Source organism: Hyperolius riggenbachi, chromosome 2 (genome assembly GCF_040937935.1).
Source record: "Hyperolius riggenbachi isolate aHypRig1 chromosome 2, aHypRig1.pri, whole genome shotgun sequence".
NCBI classification, from domain to species: domain Eukaryota; kingdom Metazoa; phylum Chordata; class Amphibia; order Anura; family Hyperoliidae; genus Hyperolius; species Hyperolius riggenbachi.
This window is the reverse complement of record NC_090647.1, coordinates 300,567,103-300,593,155: the sequence shown is the minus strand read 5'-3', so window position 1 is coordinate 300,593,155 and position 26,053 is coordinate 300,567,103. Positions and strand designations below refer to the sequence as shown.

The window sequence follows — 26,053 nt, the reverse complement described above, 5'->3', positions numbered from 1 at the left end:
ATTTTCTACTTGCTGTGTACTTGTTCAGTACCGCTACAATGAGAATCCTGTGGAGGCGGGCAAGTCTGCCATTGTGACCCCGGGTAATGGCCGGGGAATGAGGGGTTTGAATCCGGTGTGGAGCCTGAGCAACGGCTACCACTACACATCCAAGGAGGGCAGCGGGCAGGCATGCACGCCCGCCCGCCCCGAGGTAGTGACCAAAAATAACAATACAGGAGGCGGACTTTCGAGGCGCTGCTGTGTATTTGAAATGAATGTACTTTAAATCCTTGAACGAGAACCAGTTATGGCGGGCAAAGATGACACCACATTCCTTTCACGAGAATCATATGGAGGCGGGCAAGTCTGCCATTTGTGACCCCGGGTAATGGCCGGGAAATGAGGGATGGAATCCGGTGTGGAGCCTGAGAAACGGCTACCACTACACATCCAAGGAGGGCATGCACGCCCGCCCCGAGGTAGTGACCAAAAATAACAATACAGGAGGCGGACTTTCGAGGCCCTGCTGTGTATTTGAAATTAATTAACTTTAAATCCTTTAACGGGAATCCGTTATGGAGGGCAAGTCTGCCATTGTCACTGCGGGGAATGAAGGTTGGATTCCGGCCCGAAGTGGGAGCCTGCTGAGACCCATGCTGTAGCTGCCCTGACCGTGCTTTGCAGACCAGGCATCTGTGGTCAGATGGACCCTTGAGCCAGCGGAAGACAAACCAAGTCGAAAGCATTTGCCAAGAATGTTTTACGGAGGGCAAGTTTTGTTGGCATTTTTGTAAATTGTTTGAAAATGTAGATGGTTGTATTTTTAAATAGTTTGAAAGTTTAGATGGTTGTATTTTTAAATTGTTTGAAAGTTTAGATGGTTGTATTTTTAAATTGGTTGAAAGTTTAGATGGTTGTATTTTTAAATTGTTTAAGTGTAGCCATTCTTCCTCCCCCCAGCCACGAACAATACCATGGGAACGTGGAGCAGCAGAAGCCCCCTGTGACTGCTGCCGCGGTTGTTCTCCGCGGCTTGTCTTTTGAGGGGTGCTGCTTTTCCTCAGGTGTTCTTGCCATAGCTGATTGTGCCTTCTCTCCAGGTGCCTTCGTAAAGCACTTGTCCATACGTGACAGTTGGCCTTTCCACGGCTCAATTTTTGCTGGCAGAGACAACAGATGGCTTTGCTCCGATCTGAGACACACACGTTACAAAATATTCCAAACCGCTGAGCCCCCCTGGGCTGATGGCGCTACGGTGGCATCAGCAGCTGACGTTGAAGGACATGTTGGCTGTCTGGCCATAGCGGGCGATACATGGCGCCGGACACTGCCCCCAGCTGTTTCTGAGGACGAGCTCCCTCTGCTTCTATCATGGAGTCGTCTCCTCCTAGTCCTCTCTGACTCCTCCTCTGAACTGTCCCCTTGGTCATCTCCTCTACCGGGAACATATGTGGTATCCATCTAATCGTCATCATAATCCTCCTGGCCAGCTGCACTTTCCTCAGACACCTCCTCAACTGCACCAACTTCAGGTGTTTCATCAGCCCCCTCCACACACGTTACGTCCATACTATCGCCACCTAACTCAGACGTAGGAGGTGGTGTACCTGCGCCTTCTTCTTGTTGTTGCAGTAGTGGCTGTGAATCGGTGATTTCACCACCACCACCACCACCAAATAACTCCTGCGAAGTGTCAAATGCAGCGGATGTGGTGCTTGTTGTAGCGCTGGTGGCTGCGGGAGATGAGGTGTTCTGTGTTAAATACTCAATCACCTCCTCACGATTTTGGGAAGTGATGGCACGTGCCTTCTTCTGAGCACTGTATTTTGGGGCAGGTCCGCACGAAATCACAGCAACACCACCTCACACAGACCTGCCGGTGCCTGGTGGCCTTCCTCTGGGTCTGCCTCTACCTCTTCCTCTACCTGGTTTGTCCATTTTGTCCATCTCGGGGGGATGCTAGGTATATGCAGTGAGATGGGTTCACTGAACAGTAAAGGTACTAGGATGCAGTGAGGTGGGTTCACTCAACACAACAGGTAGTAGGATGCAGTGAGCTGGGTTCACTGAACAGTAAAGGTACTAGGATGCGGTGAGGTGGGTTCACTCAACACAACAGGTAGTAGGTATATGCAGTGAGCTGGGTTCACTCAACACTACAGGTAGTTATGTGCAGTGATGAGGTGGGTTAAGTAAACACAACAGGTAGTAGTAGGATGCAGTGAGCTGGGTTCTCTCAACACTACAGGTAGTTATGTGCAGTGATGAGGTGGGTTAAGTAAACACAACAGGTAGTAGTAGGATGCAGTGAGCTGGGTTCACTCAACACAACAGGTAGTAGGTATATGCAGTGAGCTGGGTTCACTCAACACTACAGGTAGTTATGTGCAGTGATGAGGTGGGTTAAGTAAACACAACAGGTAGTAGTAGGATGCAGTGAGCTGGGTTCACTCAACACTGCAGGTAGTTATGTGCAGTGATGAGGTGGGTTAAGTAAACACAACAGGTATTGGGGGTATATGCAGTACTGGGTAGTACAATGTGCAGCTCCCTGTCACACACACAGGCAGTCAGTCACTGAATGTGCTGGGCTGCTGGCAGTGGCACACACACACTATCAATTAGCAAGGCTGTGCATGCAACAAAAGTGTCAGTTTGACACACAGTAAAAAAAAAAAAAAAAAAAGTACAGGATGAGCTCTGACAAAAGCTAGGGTGCTATAAAGCAATAACAATCAGCCAAGGAGCAAACTAAGCAGCCAAGAACCTAACTAATCTGTCCCTAGAAGAACAAGTCTGCAGCAGCTGTCCCTTTCCTCTCACTAGCAGGCACACGAGTGAGTGTAATGGCCACCGGAGCCTGCCTTATATAAGGGGGGGGGGGGGGGGGGGCTCCAGGGCTTACTGTAGCCTGAATGGCTACAATGTGCCTGCTGACTGTGATGCAGAGGGTCAAAGTTGACCCTCATAGTGCATTATGGGGCGAATCAAACTTCCGTAAAAGTTCGCCTGGCGCAGGCGAACGCGAACCACCAATGTTCGCCTGGAACGGTTCGCCGGCGAACCGTTCGCTACACCTCTAGCCTTAAAGAGAACCCGAGGTGGGTTTGAAGAATATTATCTGCATACAGAGGCTGGATCTGCATATACAGCCCAGCCTCTTTTGCTACCCCAAACCCCACTAAGGTCCCCCTGCACTCTGCAATCCCTCATAAATCACAGCCACGCTGCTGACAAACAGCTTGTCAGAGCTGGCTGTGTTTATCTCTATAGTGTCAGTCTGCTGCTCTCCCCGCCTCCTGCAGAACTCCAGTCCCCGCCTGCATCCCTTCCCTCCCCGCTGATTGGAGGGAAGGGAAGGGGGCAGGGACCGGAGCTATGCAGGAGGCGGGGGAGCAGCTGAGACTGACACTACAGATGTAAACACAGCCTCACAGCACTGCTGTGATTTATGAGGGATTGCAGAGTGCAGGGGGACCTTAGTGGGGTTTGGGATAGCAACAGAGGCTGGGCTGTATAGGCAGATCCAGCCTCTGTATGCAGATAACAAACTTTAAACACACCTCGGGTTCTCTTTAAGGTATTCTAACAGTGGCGTAGCAATAGGGGTTGCAGAGGTAGCGACCGCATCGGAGCCCTTGGGCCAGAGGAGCCCCATGGGGCCCTTCCTAAACCAAAGTATAAGCTGTTTATTGGTCCTGTGGTGGTAATAATCACTTCTATAGATACTTTGAATAGTAGTAATCATTAGCAAACTGCTCCCCATCCCCTTCTTGCACCTCTAATACAGTAGATGACCTTGGCAGGTTTTGTTGCGCTGTATCAATTGTTACGTATAGAGTGCTTGGGGGGGGGGGGGGCAATGTAAAACTTGCACCGGGACCCACAGCTACGCCACTGTATTCTAATACACAACTGCTAGTTCCATTAAGAAAGGGATGGATGGTGATTTTAGCTGTAAGGCCTGGCAGATTTCTTACCTTCTTATCAGGACTCTTTCTCACCACAAATTGAAAACGCAATCACAAAAGTATCTATACCGTACTAGCGTTTAGAAAATTGCAAGCCTTTTCAAAAATGAAAGTGAATGCAGCTGGTGTAAAAGGGCCCGCAGTTCCTATAGTTTAATCCCCACCACAGTCTTCACATTCAATGTATTGTCCCAGCACCCGGTTACACCCAGGTCTTAGGTGCGCAAATTATAGAGACTAATGACGTTGAGCCAGAAAAAACACCAGAACCCCACTAGGCTGAAAATTGTTAAGAGGGAAGTCAGAGAGTCCAGGTTGGCAATGGTAAATCTTGGAGGGAAGCACAGTACCAAAGGGCTGGTTCACACTGTAAGCGCTTTTCTAAGCGCCCTGTGATTTTATAAGCTCTTGCTAATGTTATCCTATGTGTGTATTCACATTGAAGAAATGTGATTTTGTAAAAATCCTCAGTACCATTGCAATAGCAAGAGCTTTTAAAATCTCTAGCGTTTAAAAAGCTCTTGTAGTGTGAATCAGTCCAAATTGTTGAGCAAGAATAGTACAAACAGGCCTGGGTCACACACAGGAGATTAGATGTTCACAGTATCTAAAGGGCTAGGCATGGGCAGGTCAGGGTACACACATATGGTCGGTCCAGGCATCAATCAAACTTGAGGTCAAAAGTCAGGAAAGGTTATAAAACAAGCTGTCTAGTGCTGGGAATACACAGCTCAATTCTGAGCCATTTAATGCAAGTCAATGGACACCAAAAAAAAAAAAAATCTAAATTTTGTGTGAAAAATCACATGCAATTTTTGTGTGTAAAATAACTGCAAAATTAAAATTTTGTTTTGGTCCCCGGTCGCCCAGCAATGCAAGAGGGCGGCGTTGTGGGAGGGCGTAGGATATGCGGCAGCTCTAGTTTTAAAATGAGACGTCGGGTGGTGGACCTCCAGCCCCTGCATGAGTCACAGCGTGACGAAACGCGTATGGCGGAGTTGGAGGTGCGCACTGACGTCAGACGTGGAAGCCGGGTGGATTGAAGGCGACGTGCTGCTCTGTGTTCCGCGGCCAGAGTATATGCCTGTCACACAGTCCCTGGTGTTTTATATTAAAGTTTTTTAACCTGCAATGCCGGAATAGATATCCTTAGCTGACTTATCTGATACGCATTGAAACAAGACATGCTTTTGGTGAGTGGATGCACAAGGGGGGACCTGTGTTTCTTAACCTTCCCGTGGTGGTGGCACTACCCCCAGGAGTGCAGCACTGGGTGCTATTTGTGGAATTTCTCCAACAATACTTGGCACTATGTGCGGATTGTGAATTGTGTTTTGCAGGGTTGTCACTATATTGATAGTGAATAGAGACGTGAGGCGCAGTGGTCTATTGCTATAATCTGAAAAGTTGCATACAAAAACTTGGAAAGCTGCAGAATAAAAGAAAAAGAAAATTCACAAAATGCAGACTCATGCATGCAACAAAAAAAGTAGAAAATATGTCACATGGAATTTACATGGTCTAAGAGGTGCAGGGTCACTGGGGATGCCGTGCAGTTGGGAAATAACCCAACTGCACCAACCAGAAGAGGAAGCCAGCTGTTTGAGATGGCCACTGGAAGAGCTGCCTGCATTGCTGGAACACCGGCAATATAAGTTCTATGCATGAACACCTAAATAGACACTGATGAATAGCTTAACAAAGGTTGCCTGAATAGCAAAACAGTGATATGCCAGATATTAAAAATGTGCTTAAAAAAGCTGTAATTGTTTCAGATTTGGTCTTTATTGAATGTTGGAACTCTTTCCAGCACTTGTAAAGACCTTGGCTGTACATAAACTGTACAGTTTAATATTTTTATAAGGTGGCTACACACCTCATATAACAGATAAAGGAAGGTGTGTTATGTGGTTCCATGACTTTAGGCCAGTGAGGTGTCTGATAATAATTTATGTATCCTTTTTAGATGTTTTGAGAAACATTCTTTCTGTAGATGACCTAAATAATGTAGGCTGTAATCTTCCTATTCACATTTAAGATCTAGACTGGGGATGTGCCCTGTGCACCAAAATGGGCAGAAATAGCCCTGCTACCAATAAAACATAGGAGCCCATCTCTTCAACTTGCCTGCCCTCTGTAATAAAGTATCTTCTTTATTTCAGAAACCCCGAATGCCCCCAGTGGGTGGAATCTTGGTGAGTAAATTCCCCCTGCTGATCGCTCACTGAGATTCACTTTTTTTTGGGTTGATGATCCAATTAGGTTATTGTTGAGTTCACTTAATTCCTTAAAAGAAACCGCATCTAAATTGGTCAACTCATAGAAAACTCTTTTGACAATTGAAAGAAAATCTTGCTATTTATGCTCTGGTACCCACCCTGCCACCCAGGGGCCACATGCTCCCCTTCAGTACTTTATGTGTGGTGCAGCCCACAAAACCAGGGGCGGTCCGCTCATAACGCTGCCTGAACGTCTTGCGTCAGGTGGCATCTCCAAGGCATCCTACCCGCCCCCTCCCTCTCCGCAGCCGCCACTCATTTTACCTTCTGAGTCGGCAGCCGCCTCCTCTATGAGAGTCCCCGATCCCCCTACTAGTCAGGACCTCAGATCAGCAGCAACCTTCTGGGCTGCAGTGAAGAGAGGTGGGCAGCTCCCGTAGTGGTGTATATACAGGAAGTACTTACTTCTTGTATACACAACGTTACCAGGGGAACTGCTTTCATGTTTCTTCATCAATGCGGTGCAGTGGGTCACCGCTGCTCTGAAATCAAGACTAGTAGTGAGGGGGACCGGGGACTGTCATAGAGGAGGCGGCCGCCGACTATGCCTGGCTACCTATACTGTGGGCAACATGCCTGTGCGCAAGTTTGCCTCAGGGAGCAAAAGGTCTAGAACTGCCCCTGCACACAATCAACGAGCAGACACAGTGACTGCTGTATTGCCTAAGCTTGTTAACTTTTACCTCTGTAGCTCACATTTATGTGCAGACATTTCATCCATCAGTCTGTTGGGTGACATGAAGTTTGAGATGAGTACATCAAACTTAAAGAGAACCCGAGGTGGGTTTGAAGAATGTTATCTGCATACAGAGGCTGGATCTGCCTATACAGCCCAGCGTCTGTTGCTATCCCAAACCCCCCTAAGGTCCCCCTGCACTCTGAAATCCCTCATAAATCACAGCCACGCTGCTGACACACAGCTTGTCAGAGCAGGCTGTGTTTATCTCTATAGTGTCATTCTGCTGCTCTCCCCGCCTCCTGCAGAACTCCGGTCCCCGCCTGCGTCCCTTCCCTCCCTGCTGATTGGAGGGAAGGGATGGGGGCAGGGACCGGAGCTATGCAGGAGGCGGGGGAGCAGCTGAGACTGACACTACAGATGTAAACACAGCCTGCACAGGGAGGCTGTGATTTATGAGGGATTGCAGAGTGCAGGGGGACCTTAGTGGGGTTTGGGATAGTAACAGAGGCTGGGCTGTATAGGCAGATCCAGCCTCTGTATGCAGATAACATTCTTCAAACACACCTCGGGTTCTCTTTAATTCAGGTTAAGGTCATCTGAAGAAATGAAATGATAATATAGAAAAAAGCTGCACTTTGGTGGGACAGAGCACATCTACAAACCCCTAAGCAAACTGTGGGATCTAATTAAATCACATAATAGAATAATAGGCTACCAATTCTCAACCTGGTTATACCTCAAAGCCTTTTTCTACATGCCTTATGCCTTTTAATTCTACTGTATTTTTCTACCATTTATACATTTGCATGAAAAACATTTCCAAAATGAAAAATTGTATGTGGAAAGAACAAATAAAAGATGTAATCACAATGAGATGCAAAATGAAACACAACTTGTCATGCTCAGCCTAAGATGTTGCAAAGAAGCCTGTATTAGCAGAAATGCAGAGACTTCCATTATTTACTCCTCTCTAGAACTGCCAGTAGATTTTCTGGCATGCTGGCACTCTGCCTTTAATCATACTGAGTCCGAGACAAAGAATTAGTATGCACTCTAAGGCCTCTTTCCCACCAAGACATTGCATTTTAGGGGACGTTATGGTCGCATAACGTGCCCCTAACGCAACGCCTGGTGGTGTTGGAGGAGGACGCCAGAGTGAGCCGCGTTACGCAGCTCTCAAAGCAACCGCTCCAGGATAGTGATGGGAAGTCCAGATCTTTTTAAGGATTCGGATCATTTGAATCAGATCATTGAAAAGATCCGGATCTTTGAACCAAATCATTTGAATCATTTTACTAGGGAAGCAGACTGGGGGTGAAATGACTAGCAGGACAGGACTTTCCCTGCACTGTGCATTCTGTATGTTCCTGTTTCTTCCAGACAGACATCCACTGTGAACCGAATCTTTCATTGTGATGATGCGGATGATTCGACTCACAAAAAAGATCCGGATCAAATGAACGATTCGTTCATGATCCGGACAACACTACGAGTCCCACCACGAGTCACCACAGGGCAGTGAATATTAATTAGCCATGTGGCTAGTCACTGAGCATGTGCAAACAATCTAACGCAGCTCTATAGGGGTATAACATACAGCATGCTGCACTTTCATTTAACGTGCAGCGTTATACCCTAACGCAACGTGGGCACTGTGAACAGCACAATTGATTTTACAGTGCTGTGAGTTAGGCTGCGTTACAGGCTGCTGTAATGTGGGACTTTAACATCCCACTGTGAAACCAGCCTCAGTGTCTCTTAGGCCTCTTTTCCATGGACAGTTGATAGGCAGTGAAATGCCTCTCAAACTCTCACAACTGCTTGCTGGTAACTGCTTGCTGCTGCCTGGCAACTGCTTGCTGAGCTCTCAGTTCAACTACCCATGGAGGCCTTATTGTGAGTGTGTAGATCAGAACGCAGGCCTGGATTTACCTCACAGGAGCCTATAGGCACATATGCCCTGGCACCCTAGACTTCTCCCTATTTAAAAAAAGATGACCAGAACATTAAACGCAATTTGCAATCAAAATGAAGTGTATTATAAACATTGGAAGCAGACATCAGAATTACAGCATTGACTGTAGGATAATACAACAGGAGCAAAGAGCTGTACAATCAATTAACATCATTAATGGTATAGATGTACACAGAAGGCAAATACAAAAGTATACAGGATCAGCAAACAAGGTTACTCTAATGAAGCTGAAGCTATCGCAGACAGTATAGCAGCCAGAGGCGTAGCTAGGGTTTTCAGCGCCCGGGGACAAAGACTATTAATGCGCCACCTAAGGTGAAGGGTCGTGACCAAATGTGGGCGTGGTTATGGGTGCTCCACATTTGGTCACGCCCCTTCAAATGTACATGGAGGTTAGCAGGCTCACGCTCACCCACCCTCCCTCAGTATGTACCTTCCAGCATGTTCCAAGACAAATTCAGCAATCATGAGCCCCCCCCCCCCCCATCAAGACAAATTCCGCAATCATGAGCAAACATGAGGCCCCCAACATGACCAACTCAGCAATCATGAGGCCCCCAACAAGACAAATTTAGCAATCCTGAGGCCCCCAACAAGACAAATTCAGCAATTATGAGGCCCCTAACAAGACAAATTCAGCATCATGAGGCCCCTAACAAGACAAATTCAGCGATCTTGAGGCCCCCAACAAATCATGAAGCCCCCAACAAGACAAATCCAGTAACCATGAGGCCCCCAACAAGACAAATTCAGCAGTCATGAGGCACATAAATAGACAGCATTTCACATAAATAGGCAGAATGCCCCCTTAATATAGTAGACACGTCTCACCTGGCAGCAGTTCCCCAAAATACACTCAATCTGACAGCAGTGCTTCCCCAAAAATAGGTAGCCCCAGGTCTATAGGTGTCCCCAGAATAGGTGGCCAGCAGTATAGATGTGCCCAGAACAGGTAGCCAGGGGCAGAGATGTCCACAGAACAGGTAGCCAGGGGTATATGTGCCCAGTATATGTAGGCAGGGGTATGTGTCCCCAGTATATGTAGCCAGAGGTATATGTGCCCAGTATATGTAGCCAGGGGTATATATGCCCAGTATATGTAGCCAGGGGTATATGTACCCAGTATATGTAGTTAGGGGTATATGTGCCCAGAGTAGGTAGCCAGGGGTATATGTGCCCAGAGTAGGTAGCCAGGGGTATATATGCCCAGAGTAGGTAGCCAGGGGTATATGCCCAGTATATGTAGTTAGGGGTATATGTGCCCAATATATGTAGGCAGGGGTATATGTGCCCAGAGTAGGTAGCCAGGGGTATATGCCCAGTATATGTAGTTAGGAGTATATGTGCCCAGTATATGTAGGCAGGGGTATATGTGCCCAGAGTAGGTAGCCAGGGGTATATGTGCCCAGAGTAGGTAGCCAGGGGTATATGTGCCCAGAGTAGGTAGCCAGGGGTATATGCCCAGTATATGTAGTTAGGGGTATATGTGCCCAATATATGTAGGCAGGGGTATATGTGCCCAGAGTAGGTAGCCAGGGGTATATGTGCCCAGAGTAGGTAGCCAGGGGTATATGCCCAGTATATGTAGTTAGGAGTATATGTGCCCAGTATATGTAGGCAGGGGTATATGTGCCCAGAGTAGGTAGCCAGGGGTATATGTGCCCAGAGTAGGTAGCCAGGGGTATATGCCCAGTATATGTAGTTAGGGGTATATGTGCCCAATATATGTAGGCAGGGGTATATGTGCCCAGAGTAGGTAGCCAGGGGTATATGTGCCCAGAGTAGGTAGCCAGGGGTATATGCCCAGTATATGTAGTTAGGGGTATATGTGCCCAATATATGTAGGCAGGGGTATATGTGCCCAGAGTAGGTAGCCAGGGGTATATGTGCCCAGAGTAGGTAGCCAGGGGTATATGCCCAGTATATGTAGTTAGGGGTATATGTGCCCAATATATGTAGGCAGGGGTATATGTGCCCAGAGTAGGTAGCCAGGGGTATATGTGCCCAGAGTAGGTAGCCAGGGGTATATGTGCCCAGAGTAGGTAGCCAGGGGTATATGCCCAGTATATGCAGTTAGGGGTATATGTGCCCAATATATGTATGCAGGGGTATATGTGCCCAGAGTAGGTAGCCAGGGGTATATGCCCAGTATATGCAGTTAGGGGTATATGTGCCCAATATATGTAGGCAGTGGTATATGTGCCCAGAGTAGGTAGCCATGGGTATATGCCCAGTATATGCAGTTAGGGGTATATGTGCCCAATATATGTAGGCAGGGGTATATGTGCCCAGAGTAGGTAGCTAGGGGTATATGTGCCCAGAGTAGGTAGCCAGGGGTATATGTGCCCAGAGTAGGTAGCCAGGGGTATATGTGCCCAGAGTAGGTAGCCAGGGGTATATGTGCCCAGAGTAAGTAGCCAGGGGTATATGTGCCCAGAGTAGGTAGCCAGGGGTATATGTGCCCAGAGTAGGTAGCCAGGGGTATATGTGCCTAGAGTAAGTAGCCAGGGGTATATGTGCCCAGAGTAGGTAGCCAGGGGTATATGTGCCCAGAGTAGGTAGCCAGGTCAGGTGTCCCCCTCCCCAGCAGGAGGGGAGCAGCGCAGAGAAGAGGAAGAGCTGCTCTCCCTCCCTCGCTCTCCCCTCCAATGTCCGGGTGGCTGGCAGCGGCGGGCGGAACTTACCTCCGTCTCGTCGCAGCGCCGGATGGATCTGCCACTACTCTGGTCTGGTCCAGACCAGAGCAGCGGCTGCGCACCCGAACTTCCGGCCGGCGCTGGAGCGAGACGGAGGTGAGTTCCGCCCGCCGCTGCCAGCCACCCGGACATTGGAGGGGACAGCGAGGGAGGGAGAACACCTAAGGTGAGAGAAGGCGGGGGGAGATGGCCCCCCTTCCCCACCGTCCGCACAGCTCTCCCTCTTATCTGCGCTGCTCCCCTCACCCGCCAGCGCCGCAAAAAAAAAAAACGCAGCTCAGCCAGGCGGAGGGCGCCCTTGGGGACCAGGCGCCCCGGGGCACTTGTCCTACCCCGACCCCCCCTAGCTCCGCGCCTGATAGCAGCAAGTACAGTACTGTTCTGGCCAACAAAAAAAGCATGAAGCATGCAATAGCAGCAATGTCCATATGTAACAGGGTGAACCTAGGCAGGCATATCCAAGAACCCTTGGACATGCCTGCTGATGTTCACCCTGTTAATTGATTGTATAGCTCTGTGCTCCTGTTGTATTATCCTACACTCAATGCTGTAATTCTGATGCCTGCTTGCAGTGTTTATAATACTTAGTTTAATTTAATTTTAAAGTTTTTATTAGGACCGATTGGTCCAGCTTACTGGCCCAGTATTCACCTAGGTCACACCCCTTTTCTTACTTTGATTGATCAGGTGACTTCTTTTATTGATTACCCTAAACTTCTCCCTCCATGAACCTACAAATCCCCACCAAACTGCACCGCAGGTGTGCTGGCTGGCCCAGTTGTCACTTCTCCATTACTTATTTTGCCAGTCATAGGTAGCTACAGGTGTCCATTAGTATTAGGTAGCCAGAGGCATCCACAGTATTAAGTAGCTAGAGGTGCCCCCAAGTAATAGGTAGCTAGAGGTGCCTCTGAAGGGAGATCTCGTCATTGGAATGCAGAGAGCAGGGTGAGTAACCTCTCATTTACATTCTTATCAGGACTCTGCATAGGAAAGGAGGGAGGGAGGCACTCAAGAAGGGGGAGTGAGCCGCCTTTCCATCAGGCACCTGTAGGCAGGTGCCTACAGTGTCTTATGGTAAATCCAGCCCATTCTGAGGCCGAAGAGATAGCATGAAATCCAGGTACTATGACCTGCTTGCCAGTTGTGCTGATTATCTGCCTTTATAATTTTTACATTGTGTTCTGACTCCATTGTGACTCCACTAACAACATGCCTGTTCCAGGTGTGTGACTCAGAAACAAACGATTGAAGCCATAAGATTAACAGAATGATTTACAACTGGATTTTTACAGAGAGGATATAATGACTGCAGCCATATTTCTCCCTCTCCGTAGGCATGATTAGTTTGCAACTACCACCACCATTCAGGGCTATCGCTAGGCTAACGCATGCAAGCATTTATACATATGATTCAATTGTAATGTACCACCCATTAAAGGCCCTTATCCCGGGGGGGCGTGGCCGGAAGTCCATGGAGTAGGACGCAGCAGTGGTGAGCTCCCGCTCCAATACCCGCAATACCCATCCGCCTAAGAAACCTGCTGGCTTTATAACCCCGCAAACCTCACCTACACCTTGGTGAACATGCCTATACCCTCTGGACTTAATCCCAGGATGACCCGTCGCGGATCGGAGGCAGTAGCCAAACTCCAAAAGTTCCGCATGGACGCACAAGATGGCGACAGCAGAGACGGCAGCGGCGTGGAGGATGATGATGCACCCGCTCCCTCCCTGAAGCAGATCTTACAAGATATAACGGCCTGCCAAGAAGCTCTCACACACATTACCACCAGGCTGGAGGAGGTAAAATCAGACGTATCCCTTCACAGAGCGGATATGCACTCGCTCCGCACCAGAGTTACCGAAGCAGAGGACCGGGTGAGCGCCATAGAAGATCGGATAAAGCCCCTAGAAAAAGATTCTTTGCAAACACAACGCGATGTTCGCATACTTAAAGAACGTCACGAGGACCTTGAAAATAGAAATAGGCGCTCCAATGTGCGAATCGTGGGCCTACCCGAAAAAGTTGAAGGTAACGCCCCAGAAAGCTTCACAGAACAGCTTCTGATAGATCTATTCGGCAGATATGCGTTCTCCTCGGCCTTCATAATAGAGAGAGCACACAGAGTATCCGCTAAAATCCCAGCGCCAGGCCAGGTATCGAGAACCTTTATAATGAAGCTACTTAATTACCGGGACCGTGACACCATCTTGCGCGCAGCGCGCGAAAAAGGAGAAGTAACCCATAGCAACGCACGCCTCTCCTTTTACCCGGACTTCTCCATAGATCTCCAGCGTCAAAGGGCACAGTTTGTCCACGCGAAGAAGCGCCTACGTGATATGGGTCTTTCATATGCAATGTTATATCCAACGAAGCTTCGAGTTATAGATGGTGACCGCACTCATTTCTTCACCTCTCCAGAAGCAGTACAAACCTGGCTGGATGCTAGGCCTACCTCTCGTGATTCTCCAGGCCGTGTGGCTAATACCTCATAAGGGACGTTAGTACCGTTACAAGAGATCAGTTCATGTCCCCCTACCATTGCGGTTTGCTCCCCCGCCCTATCTTACGGGTGGTTTATTCAATGCCCTCACCGTTATATCTGATAAATTTCGTTTACCATACCGCCTGACATTTAGCTGCTGTATGCAATGCATCCAGAGTGGACCTGACTTTTGCTGCTACCCCTTGCCTATGAAATGGAACTTTGCTGCATCCACCACGAGGTTCTTGGAACTCTGGCCGTTAACCACACTTCCTGCTATCACCCATTTGGAACTCATTTCACATGTAATTAGCCCTGTTCCTCCACTTGGAAAGCAGCTTTAGCCACAAAGCACTATCTACATATACAGCACTTTTCCTTACTTGAGCACTTAATATGTGATTTATAGCCATGTTCATCTCTTCAACAGGTGTCTTCTGTATTGATATGTTGTTGTTATGTGCTGTGGGGCCGGGAGACGCCCAACCTATGGCCCCCCAATCTATGTCACCCTGTTCTGAACCCCCCCTCCTATCCAATACTGCTTATACCCTGGGGTGCTCCGTCACCCCCCGTCACTGGGCTTTCCGATACCTCCCTCCTCTCAGTCTGGGGTGTCTCTCCTCCCCACAGCGCGGACACAAGGCTATGTGCACTCAGTGAGTAACGCTATATCTAGTTACTAGGCTATAGCTGCTATAAGGCTATGTTAGTACGAATATCTGGGCCAAGTGTTTACGTGTACTGTATTACATTTCAATGCGACAACAGGCTTCGACAATTTCTACAATTAGGCAGGTTCCTCTTACAGGACATAAAGAGCGGGAGCTTGCCATATAGATGTGGTAAGTTGGATCACCCTCAACCCACCGCTTGGCTACTACAACTTTAGCTCTCTCTCCCCCCTTTGGGGGAGGGACCTCTTCCCCCACCTGGCCCTTTCGGGGGGGGCGGAGTCCTTCCCTCACAGGGTGGACTTGTAAGCTCTGTTTTCTCCCCCCCCCCCCCCCCCAAGCAGGCACCACAGTAATTGCTGTATATTGCTTGTAGACTGTTGTTGGTTTTTGAGTTTTGGGACTAAGGACCCATCTACGTTTAGATGGGTCAGGGTGGGATAAAGGGATTTGGGTGTTTTTATTTTTCTTATAAAGTTTATTTTCTGTGTTCTCCAATCGCAAACCTCCACATTTGGTCATGGTATCAATATTACAAAGTGTGCCCCCCCTCCCCCCAGAGCAAATACCCACGACACAAAGTAGAGATAAAAGATGGCACCTAGCAAATTGAAAGTTATAAGTTGGAATGTCCGAGGTCTTAATGACTCTAGGAAGCATCAAATGATTATGACGTACCTCTATCGCCATAAGCCGGATATCGTGGCCCTTCAAGAAACCCACCTCACAGGTGGAAGGACGCAGGCATTAAAACGTGGCTGGATAGGCTGGTCGTACCACTCCTCCTACTCTCAATACTCTCGTGGTGTGTCACTACTTGTTAAAAAATCCCTTTCATTTCAAATGCTAACAGTAAAAGAAGATTACCTAGGAAAATACATTTTTATGCATTGCAGAGTTGCAGGCATTCCCATCCTGATTTTAAATATCTATATTCCGCCCCCATATGACTCCTCTGTCATTAAAGAAGGTATTAAATTTACCCTTGCTCACCCAGATGTTTTTACATTATGGATGGGTGACTTTAACGCGGTACGTAACCCCTCATATGATCAATACCCTCCCAAGCAAGACAAGCCCACTAATTTTGCTAATCTCATGAAAGAACTTCATTACTTAGATGTGTGGCGTTGTTTCTACCCACACCAGCGGGGTTACACCTGCCATTCCGCCACGTTTGCAGCCTCCTCCCGCCTAGACCACTTCTTTGCCTCCCCACCTATATTACAAGCAACCACTGCTGTAGGTATGTTACCTCGCCTGGTCTCAGACCACTCACCCATTTATATAGAATTTACTTGGGGACAGCAACCCCCGTATCGCTTCTGGAAGTTTAACCCCTTTTGGCTAGAGCTTATCACTACGCATGATCAGGTTACTAAACATATAAATGACTTCATACACACACATAGGGATGAGGAGGATGTGTTACTGGTGTGGAATACCTTTAAAGCCTTTTTGCGGGGTGAGCTTGTTGCAGCAGTTGCAAACTGTAAAAATGACACAAAACGGCGCGAACAAGATTTGATTCACCAAATTGATACGCTTCGTGATTTATACTTCTCTACCCACGACCCACACCACTTATCAGCATGGCGAATGGCACTGTGTAAACACAAACAGCTTATAGACGAAGTAGCCAAAAGCAAACTATTTTCTAGTAAGCAGGCCTTTTTTGAACAGGGGGAGAGAGCGGGCGCCCTACTAGCTAAAATTTCTAAATCATACACCTCTCCTCCAGTGATAACCCATATTGCAGACAGTCATGGGACACCAGTTACTGGTACTGCAGAAATTAACCAGATATTCTTTAATTATTATAAATCTCTCTACAGTAGTGCTACCCTGGCCACCCAGACTGACTCTGAAATATATCTTTCTGAACTGCAACTACCACGACTATCTCCAGAGCAGCATGAAGCATTAGATGCTCCCATATCCATAGAAGAATTAAATATAGCAATTGCATCATTCCCGAATAAAAAAGCTCCAGGCTTAGATGGTATTCCCATTGAAATCTACAAAAAATTTGAGGCAGTAATTACCCCATTTTTGCTACAAACCCTTATTAGTGCCTTTGAGACCGGAACACTACCAAGCTCCATGCAGGAAGCCCTGATTGTTGTTATACCCAAGCCTGGCAAGGACCCGTTGTACTGTGACTCATACAGGCCAATCTCTCTTCTCCCTACTGATATTAAAATTCTTGCCAAAGCCTTGGCTATCTGTAACGATTGTGGAACTTTCTCCGTGAGCAGCGCACAACGCGTGCGCTGACACGGCGGAAATCCTCCACAAGCGTATAATTGCAGGCACCCAGCAAAAGGTGCTGCGCACCCGTAGAGGGAAAATTCCTGTCGGCAGATGGCGCTGGGGAGTGCAGAGGAACCAATCCTCTGTACCTCCACAAATGCCAGACAGGAATTGTACACAGCGCAGAACGCAATCGCAAGAGAGGCGATTGCGAATGAGACGAGCAAAGGGACAGGTTGTATGTGTGGGCGCCAACCTAGTCGCCACCCCGCGACAGTGCACACACAACATCAGATATGAAACAGGAACGCGATCGTGAGAGGTGCGATCGCCAGACGTGACACAAGGCAGATCAGAACAGAATACGAGGTTAGCAAAGGCACAGCAAATAATACAATGAGGAGATACGGAAAATAACAAACGCTAGCTAACCGCGAACACCGCACTCATTCGCAACAGTGCACGCGGTTATGCGCGGTCTCCACGTGATAAGCACAATAGAGACAAGCACGCCTAACTAACCATCAACAGACAAACATGAAACAGAGGACGCGAACGCTTGCTTAACGGTTACCTCACCGAGCCTCCAGCAAGCAGTCGTAGCAGACAAGACAGACACACGAAAACAGGGACAAGCGAGAGATAGGATCCACAGCACTAGCGAAAGTGGCTAGCGCGATCCAGGAAGACAGAACAGAAGGATCCACAGCACTAGCGCGAAGCGAGTGCGATCCAGGTACAGAGTAGCAGAACAGAAGGATCCACAGCGCTAGCGAAAAGTGGTTAGCGCGATCCAAAGAGACAGAACAGAAGGATCCACAGCGGTAGCGAAAAGTGGCTAGCGCGATCCAAAGAGACAGAACAGAAGGATCCACAGCGCTAGCGCAAGATGCTAGTGCGATCCCAGTAAGACAGATCAGAAGAGATAGCTGGTAGCAACCGCTGCACCAGCTATACTCCAAGAGAGATCAGAACGATTTCCTGTCGACCACCATTGGGACAGGACAATCGCAACAGACAAACAAAACAGATAACAATCCTAACTGCACTAGGGAACCTGCCTAGCACAGTTTCCAGGAATTACTCTAAGCTGATCTTCAAACAAAGAGCATGGCTGACACTCTCCAGAGTGTTTCACAGGAAGGAATCCATATGAACAGCGAAGCATTGTGGGAAACACATAGTACTTATAGTACACGCCTCCAATGAATGTAGCCAGGCAATTTGCATGACAACGTAGGCAAATTTCCTCAGCAAGCACAAGCTGCAAAACTGACAGAAGCTCTTCTTTCCAGAGTCCTGCAGCATGCAAACCTACACAATGGTCAAAAAGCTGCCTGCCTGCACAGGCAGCTGAGCAGATCACCACAGTACCCCCCCCCCCCCCCCCGCCCCTCCAGGGTCGAATTCCAGACGACCCTCAAAACTGCTATTAGCAAAAGACTCCAACCGAAGACTCATGAAGGTCGGGACAGCCCGACAAGGTCCAATTCCAGAGTCAGTCCACCTTGAAACCGACCTCATCGGAAACAGAAGCCACCGAAACATGCCCATCAGTACTACAAGTTTCAGCGCAACACCCATCAGCACTGTGGATACCAGAGAAGAAGCCATCGACACCCTCCAGACAATACCCATCACCTTCCAAGGAGCGTCCGAAAATACCGAATCTGCCACAAAACCTGTTCGAAGTGTCCCTTACAACACAAAAGCCACCGTTGATCTTATCCAGGGTACCAAGCAAAATTTCTCCCGGAATCTCCCAGAACCTTTTGAAGCTCCACAGAGATCCCAAGAGGGCAGAACAATCACTAGGCTCACATGGAGAACTATCAAGAACCCCTATGGAACCAATGACAATTCCAGACTCAGAATTACGAGGACACCCATCAAGATCAAGACTTTCAGGGACCACTTCTGGGCATGCAAGCAGGCAGGCTAAATCAGAACATGTCTCCACCGAGGAAGCATCTGAGTACGCTGGTAACCGAGGCACACTTGGGCTTTCTGGGTCACAGAGCACACTGGGGTACACCAGCACAGGAGAAACCTCAGGACATGTCGGGGAACTGCCAACCTCAGAGTCCGGCACGACCAGACCAAAACCAGGACCGGGCAGAAAATCATCACGAGTAGCGGTCACAGGTACTGGTATTTCAAAAGAAAACTCGGTCTCAGGCTTAGAGATGACTGTAATGGTATCTGACAGAAATTCATCATTGACTACCCATGACTGAAGCTCCACCAGAGCTGAAAAGGTAGCCAGCAAGGCAGTAATGCCCACGGAAGAGGGTAACACCTCAGAAGGACTTGGGGGGCAGGAGACATCTCCCACAAGTTCTGCACCGTTTGGGAGGAACTCAGAGACCTCCAGAACATCAAACAAGACCTCAGGAACATCATTTTCCAGGTTTTCTAAGAAGGATTCTGAACTATCCATGTTACAGGGCAAAACTGGAACTTTATTTTGTGGACAGGGCAGATGTCCCAGGAATGGTTCCACCATAACCTGAGACTGGATCTCATCATCATGAGGGGAATGTACAGGTATATTTACTGGAACACACACTGACTCCCTAACTTCATTCTCACTGTACCCAGAATTCTGTGTGGCAGTCAAACTAGCTTGTAACTCCAAAACTGCAGAAAAACAGGTGAGTATAGTGGCAATACCTAGACGAGCCTCTAGGGACACTGCAGGGGATAATAAGCAAGGCCACATTGACTCATCCAGGGTACAGGGTGCAGAATCAGCACTTCCCTCAGAGCAAGAAAGGGGCTCACAAACGTCAGTGTGAAAGGAAAACATGTTTTCATTCATGGTACAGGGCAGGTTCAGAGAAAGCGTCTCTGAATAAGGCAAAGAAGGTTCAGCATCAGATTCGCAAAATCGAAGCGCTGTCTCACTCTTAGATTCGGCTAACAATGTCGAATCCGAGGAATCAGAATGCAAAACCTGCGAATCAAAATTCACTTTAGGTTGTGAAACTGATGCTTCCATAGCGCAAACCTCTGCGATCTGCGGAGCAGACTGCAAGGCATTCAGGACAGAAACACTGGAGCAACTATCACCAGGCAACGGGCCCTTACAGGTGTGAACAGGGTGAGACAGAGACTCATTAGCAGAAGAAATAGCGACATCAACAGGATAAACTTTATTAGGCATATTAATTTTACTTTTGACTCTGCATAGTCGAGAAATGTTCCCCATAGCAGGGTCACAGACGGAAGATCTCAAAGATCTGTTTCTAAATGAAAAAGGATCCCACACATCCTTGAGGAAACCGGCAGACTCATGCCGATCACAATCTGCAGGAACATCCGAGAAACAGGCATCAGATCGCACAGATTCAAACTGCACACTGTCAGGAGCGAATCCTTCAGGATTCACACAGGAATCAACCACAGCGGCACACTCATTCATTTCAGATTGCACAAAGTCAAGACTCACATGCTTTACCCCAGAAAGGCAGGAACAATCATCCGACAACGATGTCTCTTTATTGGAATCAATTGGTTGGTGTGTGTGCAACTCATCCAAAATCGTCTGCCACACATAAATCACCAGATCCACATCATCCTTGTCACATTCATCGGAATCAATCAGCAGGTACATTGAATCAGACAAGCATTCAAGACATTTTCGCTTTTTGCGATGTAAAAATCGCAAAAGGCTTTCCAATCAAAATTGAATTCTTCCAGCAAGGCCCCAACATCCCAGGAAGCAAATGGGGGTTCAAACAGGCCAGTATCCAGATAATCTCCATATGGGTGGAGTTCAGGAACAAGAACAGATTTTTTTAACTGCTTTAATATAGTGTGCAATCCTACCTATAGCAGGATCCACATAAGCTTTGGATTTGGGCAAAAAAGCCGGAGACGGAACAACATCATTATAAACATCAATAGGGAGTGTTTTATTCTGATGCTTGCGTTTTTTAGTTTTTCTCTTTTTAGCCACTTTGCATGTCTGCTGTTTAAAATCTGAAGTGGCAACAGGCACATTGAACTGATTGTCATACTGAAAAGTTTTGCATGGAAGGGAAAGATCAGCTGACCTATCAGCAGCTACACACTCAATCAGAGCAGGTGGTAAGCCAGGCAGTTTAAACCAGTGAGAGAATATCACTGCAAGAAACTGATACAGATTATCATTCCAGGAATTGATTTTTAACAGATCATACGCCCAGGTGAACAAATCGTCTTTTAAGAGCACATAGGCAAACAGAAGAGCCGACGTGGACGGATCAGAAATCTGAAAGGTGGGATTCAGACAAAACCTCACACATTCAGAAAGAAATTCCGCCTTGGTCTCTGAATTTAGCCTTTTAAAGGGAAGGTTCAGGGAGGGTGGGTAAAAAATAAAAATCAATTTCCACTTACCTGGGGCTTCCTCCAGCCCGTGGCAGGCAGGAGGTGCCCTCGCCGCCGCTCCGCAGGCTCCCGGTGGTCTCCGGTGGCTCCCGGACGTCCTCTGGGCTCTACTGCGCAGGCGCAGTAGTTCTGCGCCTGCGCAGTAGAGCCCGGAGGACGTCCGATGACGTCAGAGCGCCGGCGTGGGACGCAGAAGTTCCGGGCCTTGGAGCGCAGAAGAGCCCGACCTGGCAGCCGGCCTGGCCAGGTCGGGTCGGCCACCGGAGACCACCGGGAGCCTGCGGAGCGGCGGCGAGGGCACCTCCTGCCTGCCACGGGCTGAAGGAAGCCCCAGGTAAGTGGAAATTGATTTTTATTTTTTACCCACCCTCCCTGAACCTTCCCTTTAAAGCTCTTAAAGACACATGACCCTAACTCGACAAAATCGTACAAATCAGAAATTACGTCTACACTGGGGTTTTGGGTTGGGCTGGTCATACTGTAATGATAGTGGAACTTTCTCCGTGAGCAGCGCACAACGCGTGCGCTGACACGGCGGAAATCCTCCACAAGCGTATAATTGCAGGCACCCAGCAAAAGGTGCTACGCACCCGTAGAGGGAAAATTCCTGTCGGCAGATGGAGCTGGGGAGTGCAGAGGAACCAATCCTCTGTACCTCCACAAATGCCAGACAGGAATTGTACGAAGCGCAGAACGCAATCGCAAGAGAGGCGATTGCGAATGAGACGAGCAAAGGGACAGGTTGTATGTGTGTGTGCCAACCTAGTCGCCACCCCGCGACAGTGCACACACAACAGCAGATATGAAACAGGAACGCGATCGCGAGAGGTGCGATCGCCAGACGTGACACAAGGCAGATCAGAACAGAATACAAGGTTAGCAAAGGCACAGCAAATAATACAATGAGGAGATACGGAAAATAACAAACGCTAGCTAACCACGAACACCGCACTCATTCGCAACAGTGCACGCGGTTATGCGCGGTCTCCACGTGATAAGCACAATAGAGACAAGCACGCCTAACTAACCATCAACAGACAAACATGAAACAGATGACGCGAACGCTTGCTTAATGGTTACCTCACCGAGCCTCCAGCAAGCGGTCGTAGCAGACAAGACAGACACACGAAAACAGGGACAAGCGAGAGATAGGATCCACAGCACTAGCGAAAGTGGCTAGCGCGATCCAGGAAGACAGAACAGAAGGATCCACAGCACTTGCGCGAAGCGAGTGCGATCCAGGTACAGAGTAGCAGAACAGAAGGATCCACAGCGCTAGCGAAAAGTGGTTAGCACGATCCAAAGAGTCAGAACAGAAGGATCCACAGCGCTAGCGCAAGATGCTAGTGCGATCCCAGTAAGACAGATCAGAAGAGATAGCTGGTAGCAACCGCTGCACCAGCTATACTCCAAGAACAGAGATCAGAACGATTTCCTGTCGACCACCATTGGGACAGGACAATCGCAACAGACAAACAAAACAGATAACAATCCTAACTGCACTAGGGAACCTGCCTAGCACAGTTTCCAGGAATTACTCTAAGCTGATCTTCAAACAGAGAGCATGGCTGACACTCTCCAGAGTGTTTCACAGGAAGGAATCCATATGAACAGCGAAGCATTGTGGGAAACACATAGTACTTATATTACACGCCTCCAATGAATGTGGCCAGGCAATTTGCATGACAACGTATGCAAATTCCTCAGCAAGCACAAGCTGCAAAACTGACAGAAGCTCTTCTTTCCAGAGTCCTGCAGCATGCAAACCTACACAATGGTCAAAAAGCAGCCTGCCTGCACAGGCAGCTGAGCAAATCATCACAGTATCGGACTAAACTCAGTAATATTATCCCTTGTCCACCCCGATGAAACGGATTTTATGCCTGGTAAGAATACTGCCATGAATGTTCGTGTCACCTCGCACCCTACCCTTGAAATTCTGGCAAAAGGCCCAGCACCTCATTGGAGACCTATACAAAGAATTGGTACTAAGTAAAGCACTTGACCGCATGGAGCCAGTTAAAGAAAAATGGTTAAAAGAGGGGATGGACCTATCAATTGAAGATTGGGAAGATGCATTAGAGGCCCCTAAAAAAGTCTCTGTATACATTAAAAACAGGGCCACTCAAGTATATATTTTGCATCAGGCTTATTTGACCCCTGCTAGAATTGTTAAATACAAAACTGACGCCTCTGTCCTATGCCCCAAATGTGGGAGCCACTCGCCTACCTTCTTTCATCTGATATGGCAATGTCCCGCAGTTCAGACGTTCTGGCTACAGGTAATACATTTCTTACATGACAAAATGGGCTGCCCTGTAGCCATGAACCCTGCTCTGTGTGTGTTAAGTATAATAACAGACGAAGGAATGCAACCGAATATCAAAACTTTTATCCACGAAACACTATTTGCAGCTAGACAAGAAATTGCCCTTAAGTGGCTGGCAACAGAGGCTCTTACGTTTGCATGCTGGCGCAAGAGGCTCAATATAGATCTGCCCTACAAAAAACTTGTATACCTACACAGAGAGCGTCAAAAACAGTTTCATTTAATATGGGATAGGTGGGAGGAGGGGGCTTGAATGTAAATGTGACCACTTTACTCTATGCATTTGTAACAGGACCTAAGTATGTCTCATATCTTTATCAGTTCGGGCTGGACTTCCCAACTTCACTACTCTGCCATTATCTACATGTACATTTGATGATACCCTGAACTGTGATATGATAAAATACGCTATGTTCTTTAATGAGCATGTTGTATCTTGTACGAATTCTGCTTTTGAAACTTTGCAGTGACATCTTTGCTACTTGCCACTCTCTTTACAGTTACTATGTACCAATAGTACTGGTGTGCACTTGTATATCCTATTTGCCATTTGCAATGTGTAATTCATGACCAATTTGATCAATAAACTTCTTCTGTTTAAAAAAAAAAAAAAAAGGCCCTTATCCCCAATGAAGGAGTACAGTGGCTTGCAAAAGTATTCGGCCCCCTTGAAATTTTCCACATTTTGTCATATTACTGCCACAAACATGAATCAATTTTATTGGAATTCCACATGAAAGACCACTACAAAAAGGGGCCGAATAATTACACACACCCCGCTTTGCAGTTATTTATTTGTAAAAAATGTTTGGAATCATGTATGATTTTCGTTCCACTTCCCATGTGTACACCACTTTGTGTTGGTCTTTCATGTGGAATCCCAATAAAATTGATTCATGTTTGTGGCAGTAATGAGACAAAATGTGGAAAACTTCAAGGGGGCCAAATACTTTTGCAAGCCACTGTATATTGCTTAGGATGGCTGAGGCTGCAAGCATGGAGTTCTGCTGCCTGAACAATACCAGATAATATGGTTGTTAATATTGAGGCTGCTTTCACAGTAAGACGTTACAGGCACACGTTAGTGCAGCCTGTAAGGGCTGGAACCCACAGGAGCGCTTTTGGCAGCGTTTTGGCAGCACTGCGATACGCTAGCAGTTGGCCAAAACGCTGGGCTAATGTTAATGGATAGGGCAACTTCCACAGGAGCGTTTGCGTTTCTCAGAAACGCAAACGCAGGACGTGCAGCATTTTGGGAGCGTTAGCGCTTCAATGTAAAGTATTGAACCGCTAGCGGAAACGCTCAGCAAAACCTAAACTGAGCGGTTTTGCTAGCGTTTTGCGGTTCAGCACACTGTAAGAAAATGAAAAATAATTCACAGGACCAATCAGGATAAAAACGCAAAACGCAAAACGCTAGGCACACGCTGGGGAAAAAAATACAATGTTGCAAAACACAACCCAAAACGCGCATGAATCCGCTTGCAAACCGCTCAGACAAAACGCTAGCGGTTGCGTTTTGCGTTTGCGGTTTTCAGTGGGTTCCAGGCCTAACGCAGCCCACCGCACAGCAATGAAAAATCAATGGGCTGTTCACAGTGCCCACGTTGCGTTACATTGTAACGCAGCAAGTTAAAAGAAAATGCTGTATGCTGTGCGTTATACGCAGCTAAGCAGCGTTAGACTGTTTGCACATGCTCAGTGATGATGGAGGAGGAGGTCTTCCCTCCTCCTCCGCGGCCAGCCACATGGCTAATTAATATTCACTGCACTGTGACGTGCAGTGTTTACTTCCTGGAGCGGCCGCTCTGTGCTGCGATTGGCTGGCGGGACCACGTGATGCGGATCACGTGGTCTCTGCATCGCACAGCACAAAAAAGGCGTAGCGTCCTCCTCCAGCACCACCAGGCGTTGTGTTAGGGGCACATTATGCGACCTATAACGTCCCCTAAAACGCAACATCCTGGTGGGAAAGAAGCCTCACAGTACTGTGCAATGGAGAGAAATCTCCCGTACCTTGCAATGACGGAAACTGCATAACATTGCTTTATGTGCCCTACTAGTTGTACTATAAGGTTGAGGGGAGAGGTAGAGTATACACTACAGCAGCTATAAAGAGGTGAGAACACCCTGCAGGGGCACTGAGAAGCATGGGCACATTTGAATGAGTATCACTGGTGACACCATTTTTATTTTCACTATGCACTTACTGTATTCAGTGCTGCCATTTTACATTGTGCTGTACAGAATACACAAAATAATTCATGCCACCCATACACACGTTAGATGAAACTAGTGTGTATACAGCTGCCCCCGATGCCGCACAATGCCACGGCTATTGACACCTTAGAG

At 47.8% G+C, this 26,053-nt stretch overlaps 1 protein-coding gene across 4 annotated transcripts in view; it reads left to right on the top strand.

Annotated features, from left to right (window-relative positions):
• LOC137546493 (uncharacterized) overlaps positions 1–26,053 on the top strand; it is a 142,372-nt gene that overhangs the window by 74,505 nt on the left and 41,814 nt on the right. For 3 of the 4 annotated variants that reach the window (XM_068269031.1, XM_068269032.1, XM_068269030.1), the window contains one exon: positions 6,116–6,148. The exons of the other annotated variant lie outside the window; for it this stretch is intronic. In XM_068269031.1, the coding sequence (XP_068125132.1) occupies positions 6,116–6,148 (33 nt within the window). The remainder of the gene's footprint in view (positions 1–6,115; positions 6,149–26,053) is intronic. 4 annotated transcript variants of the gene reach the window in all.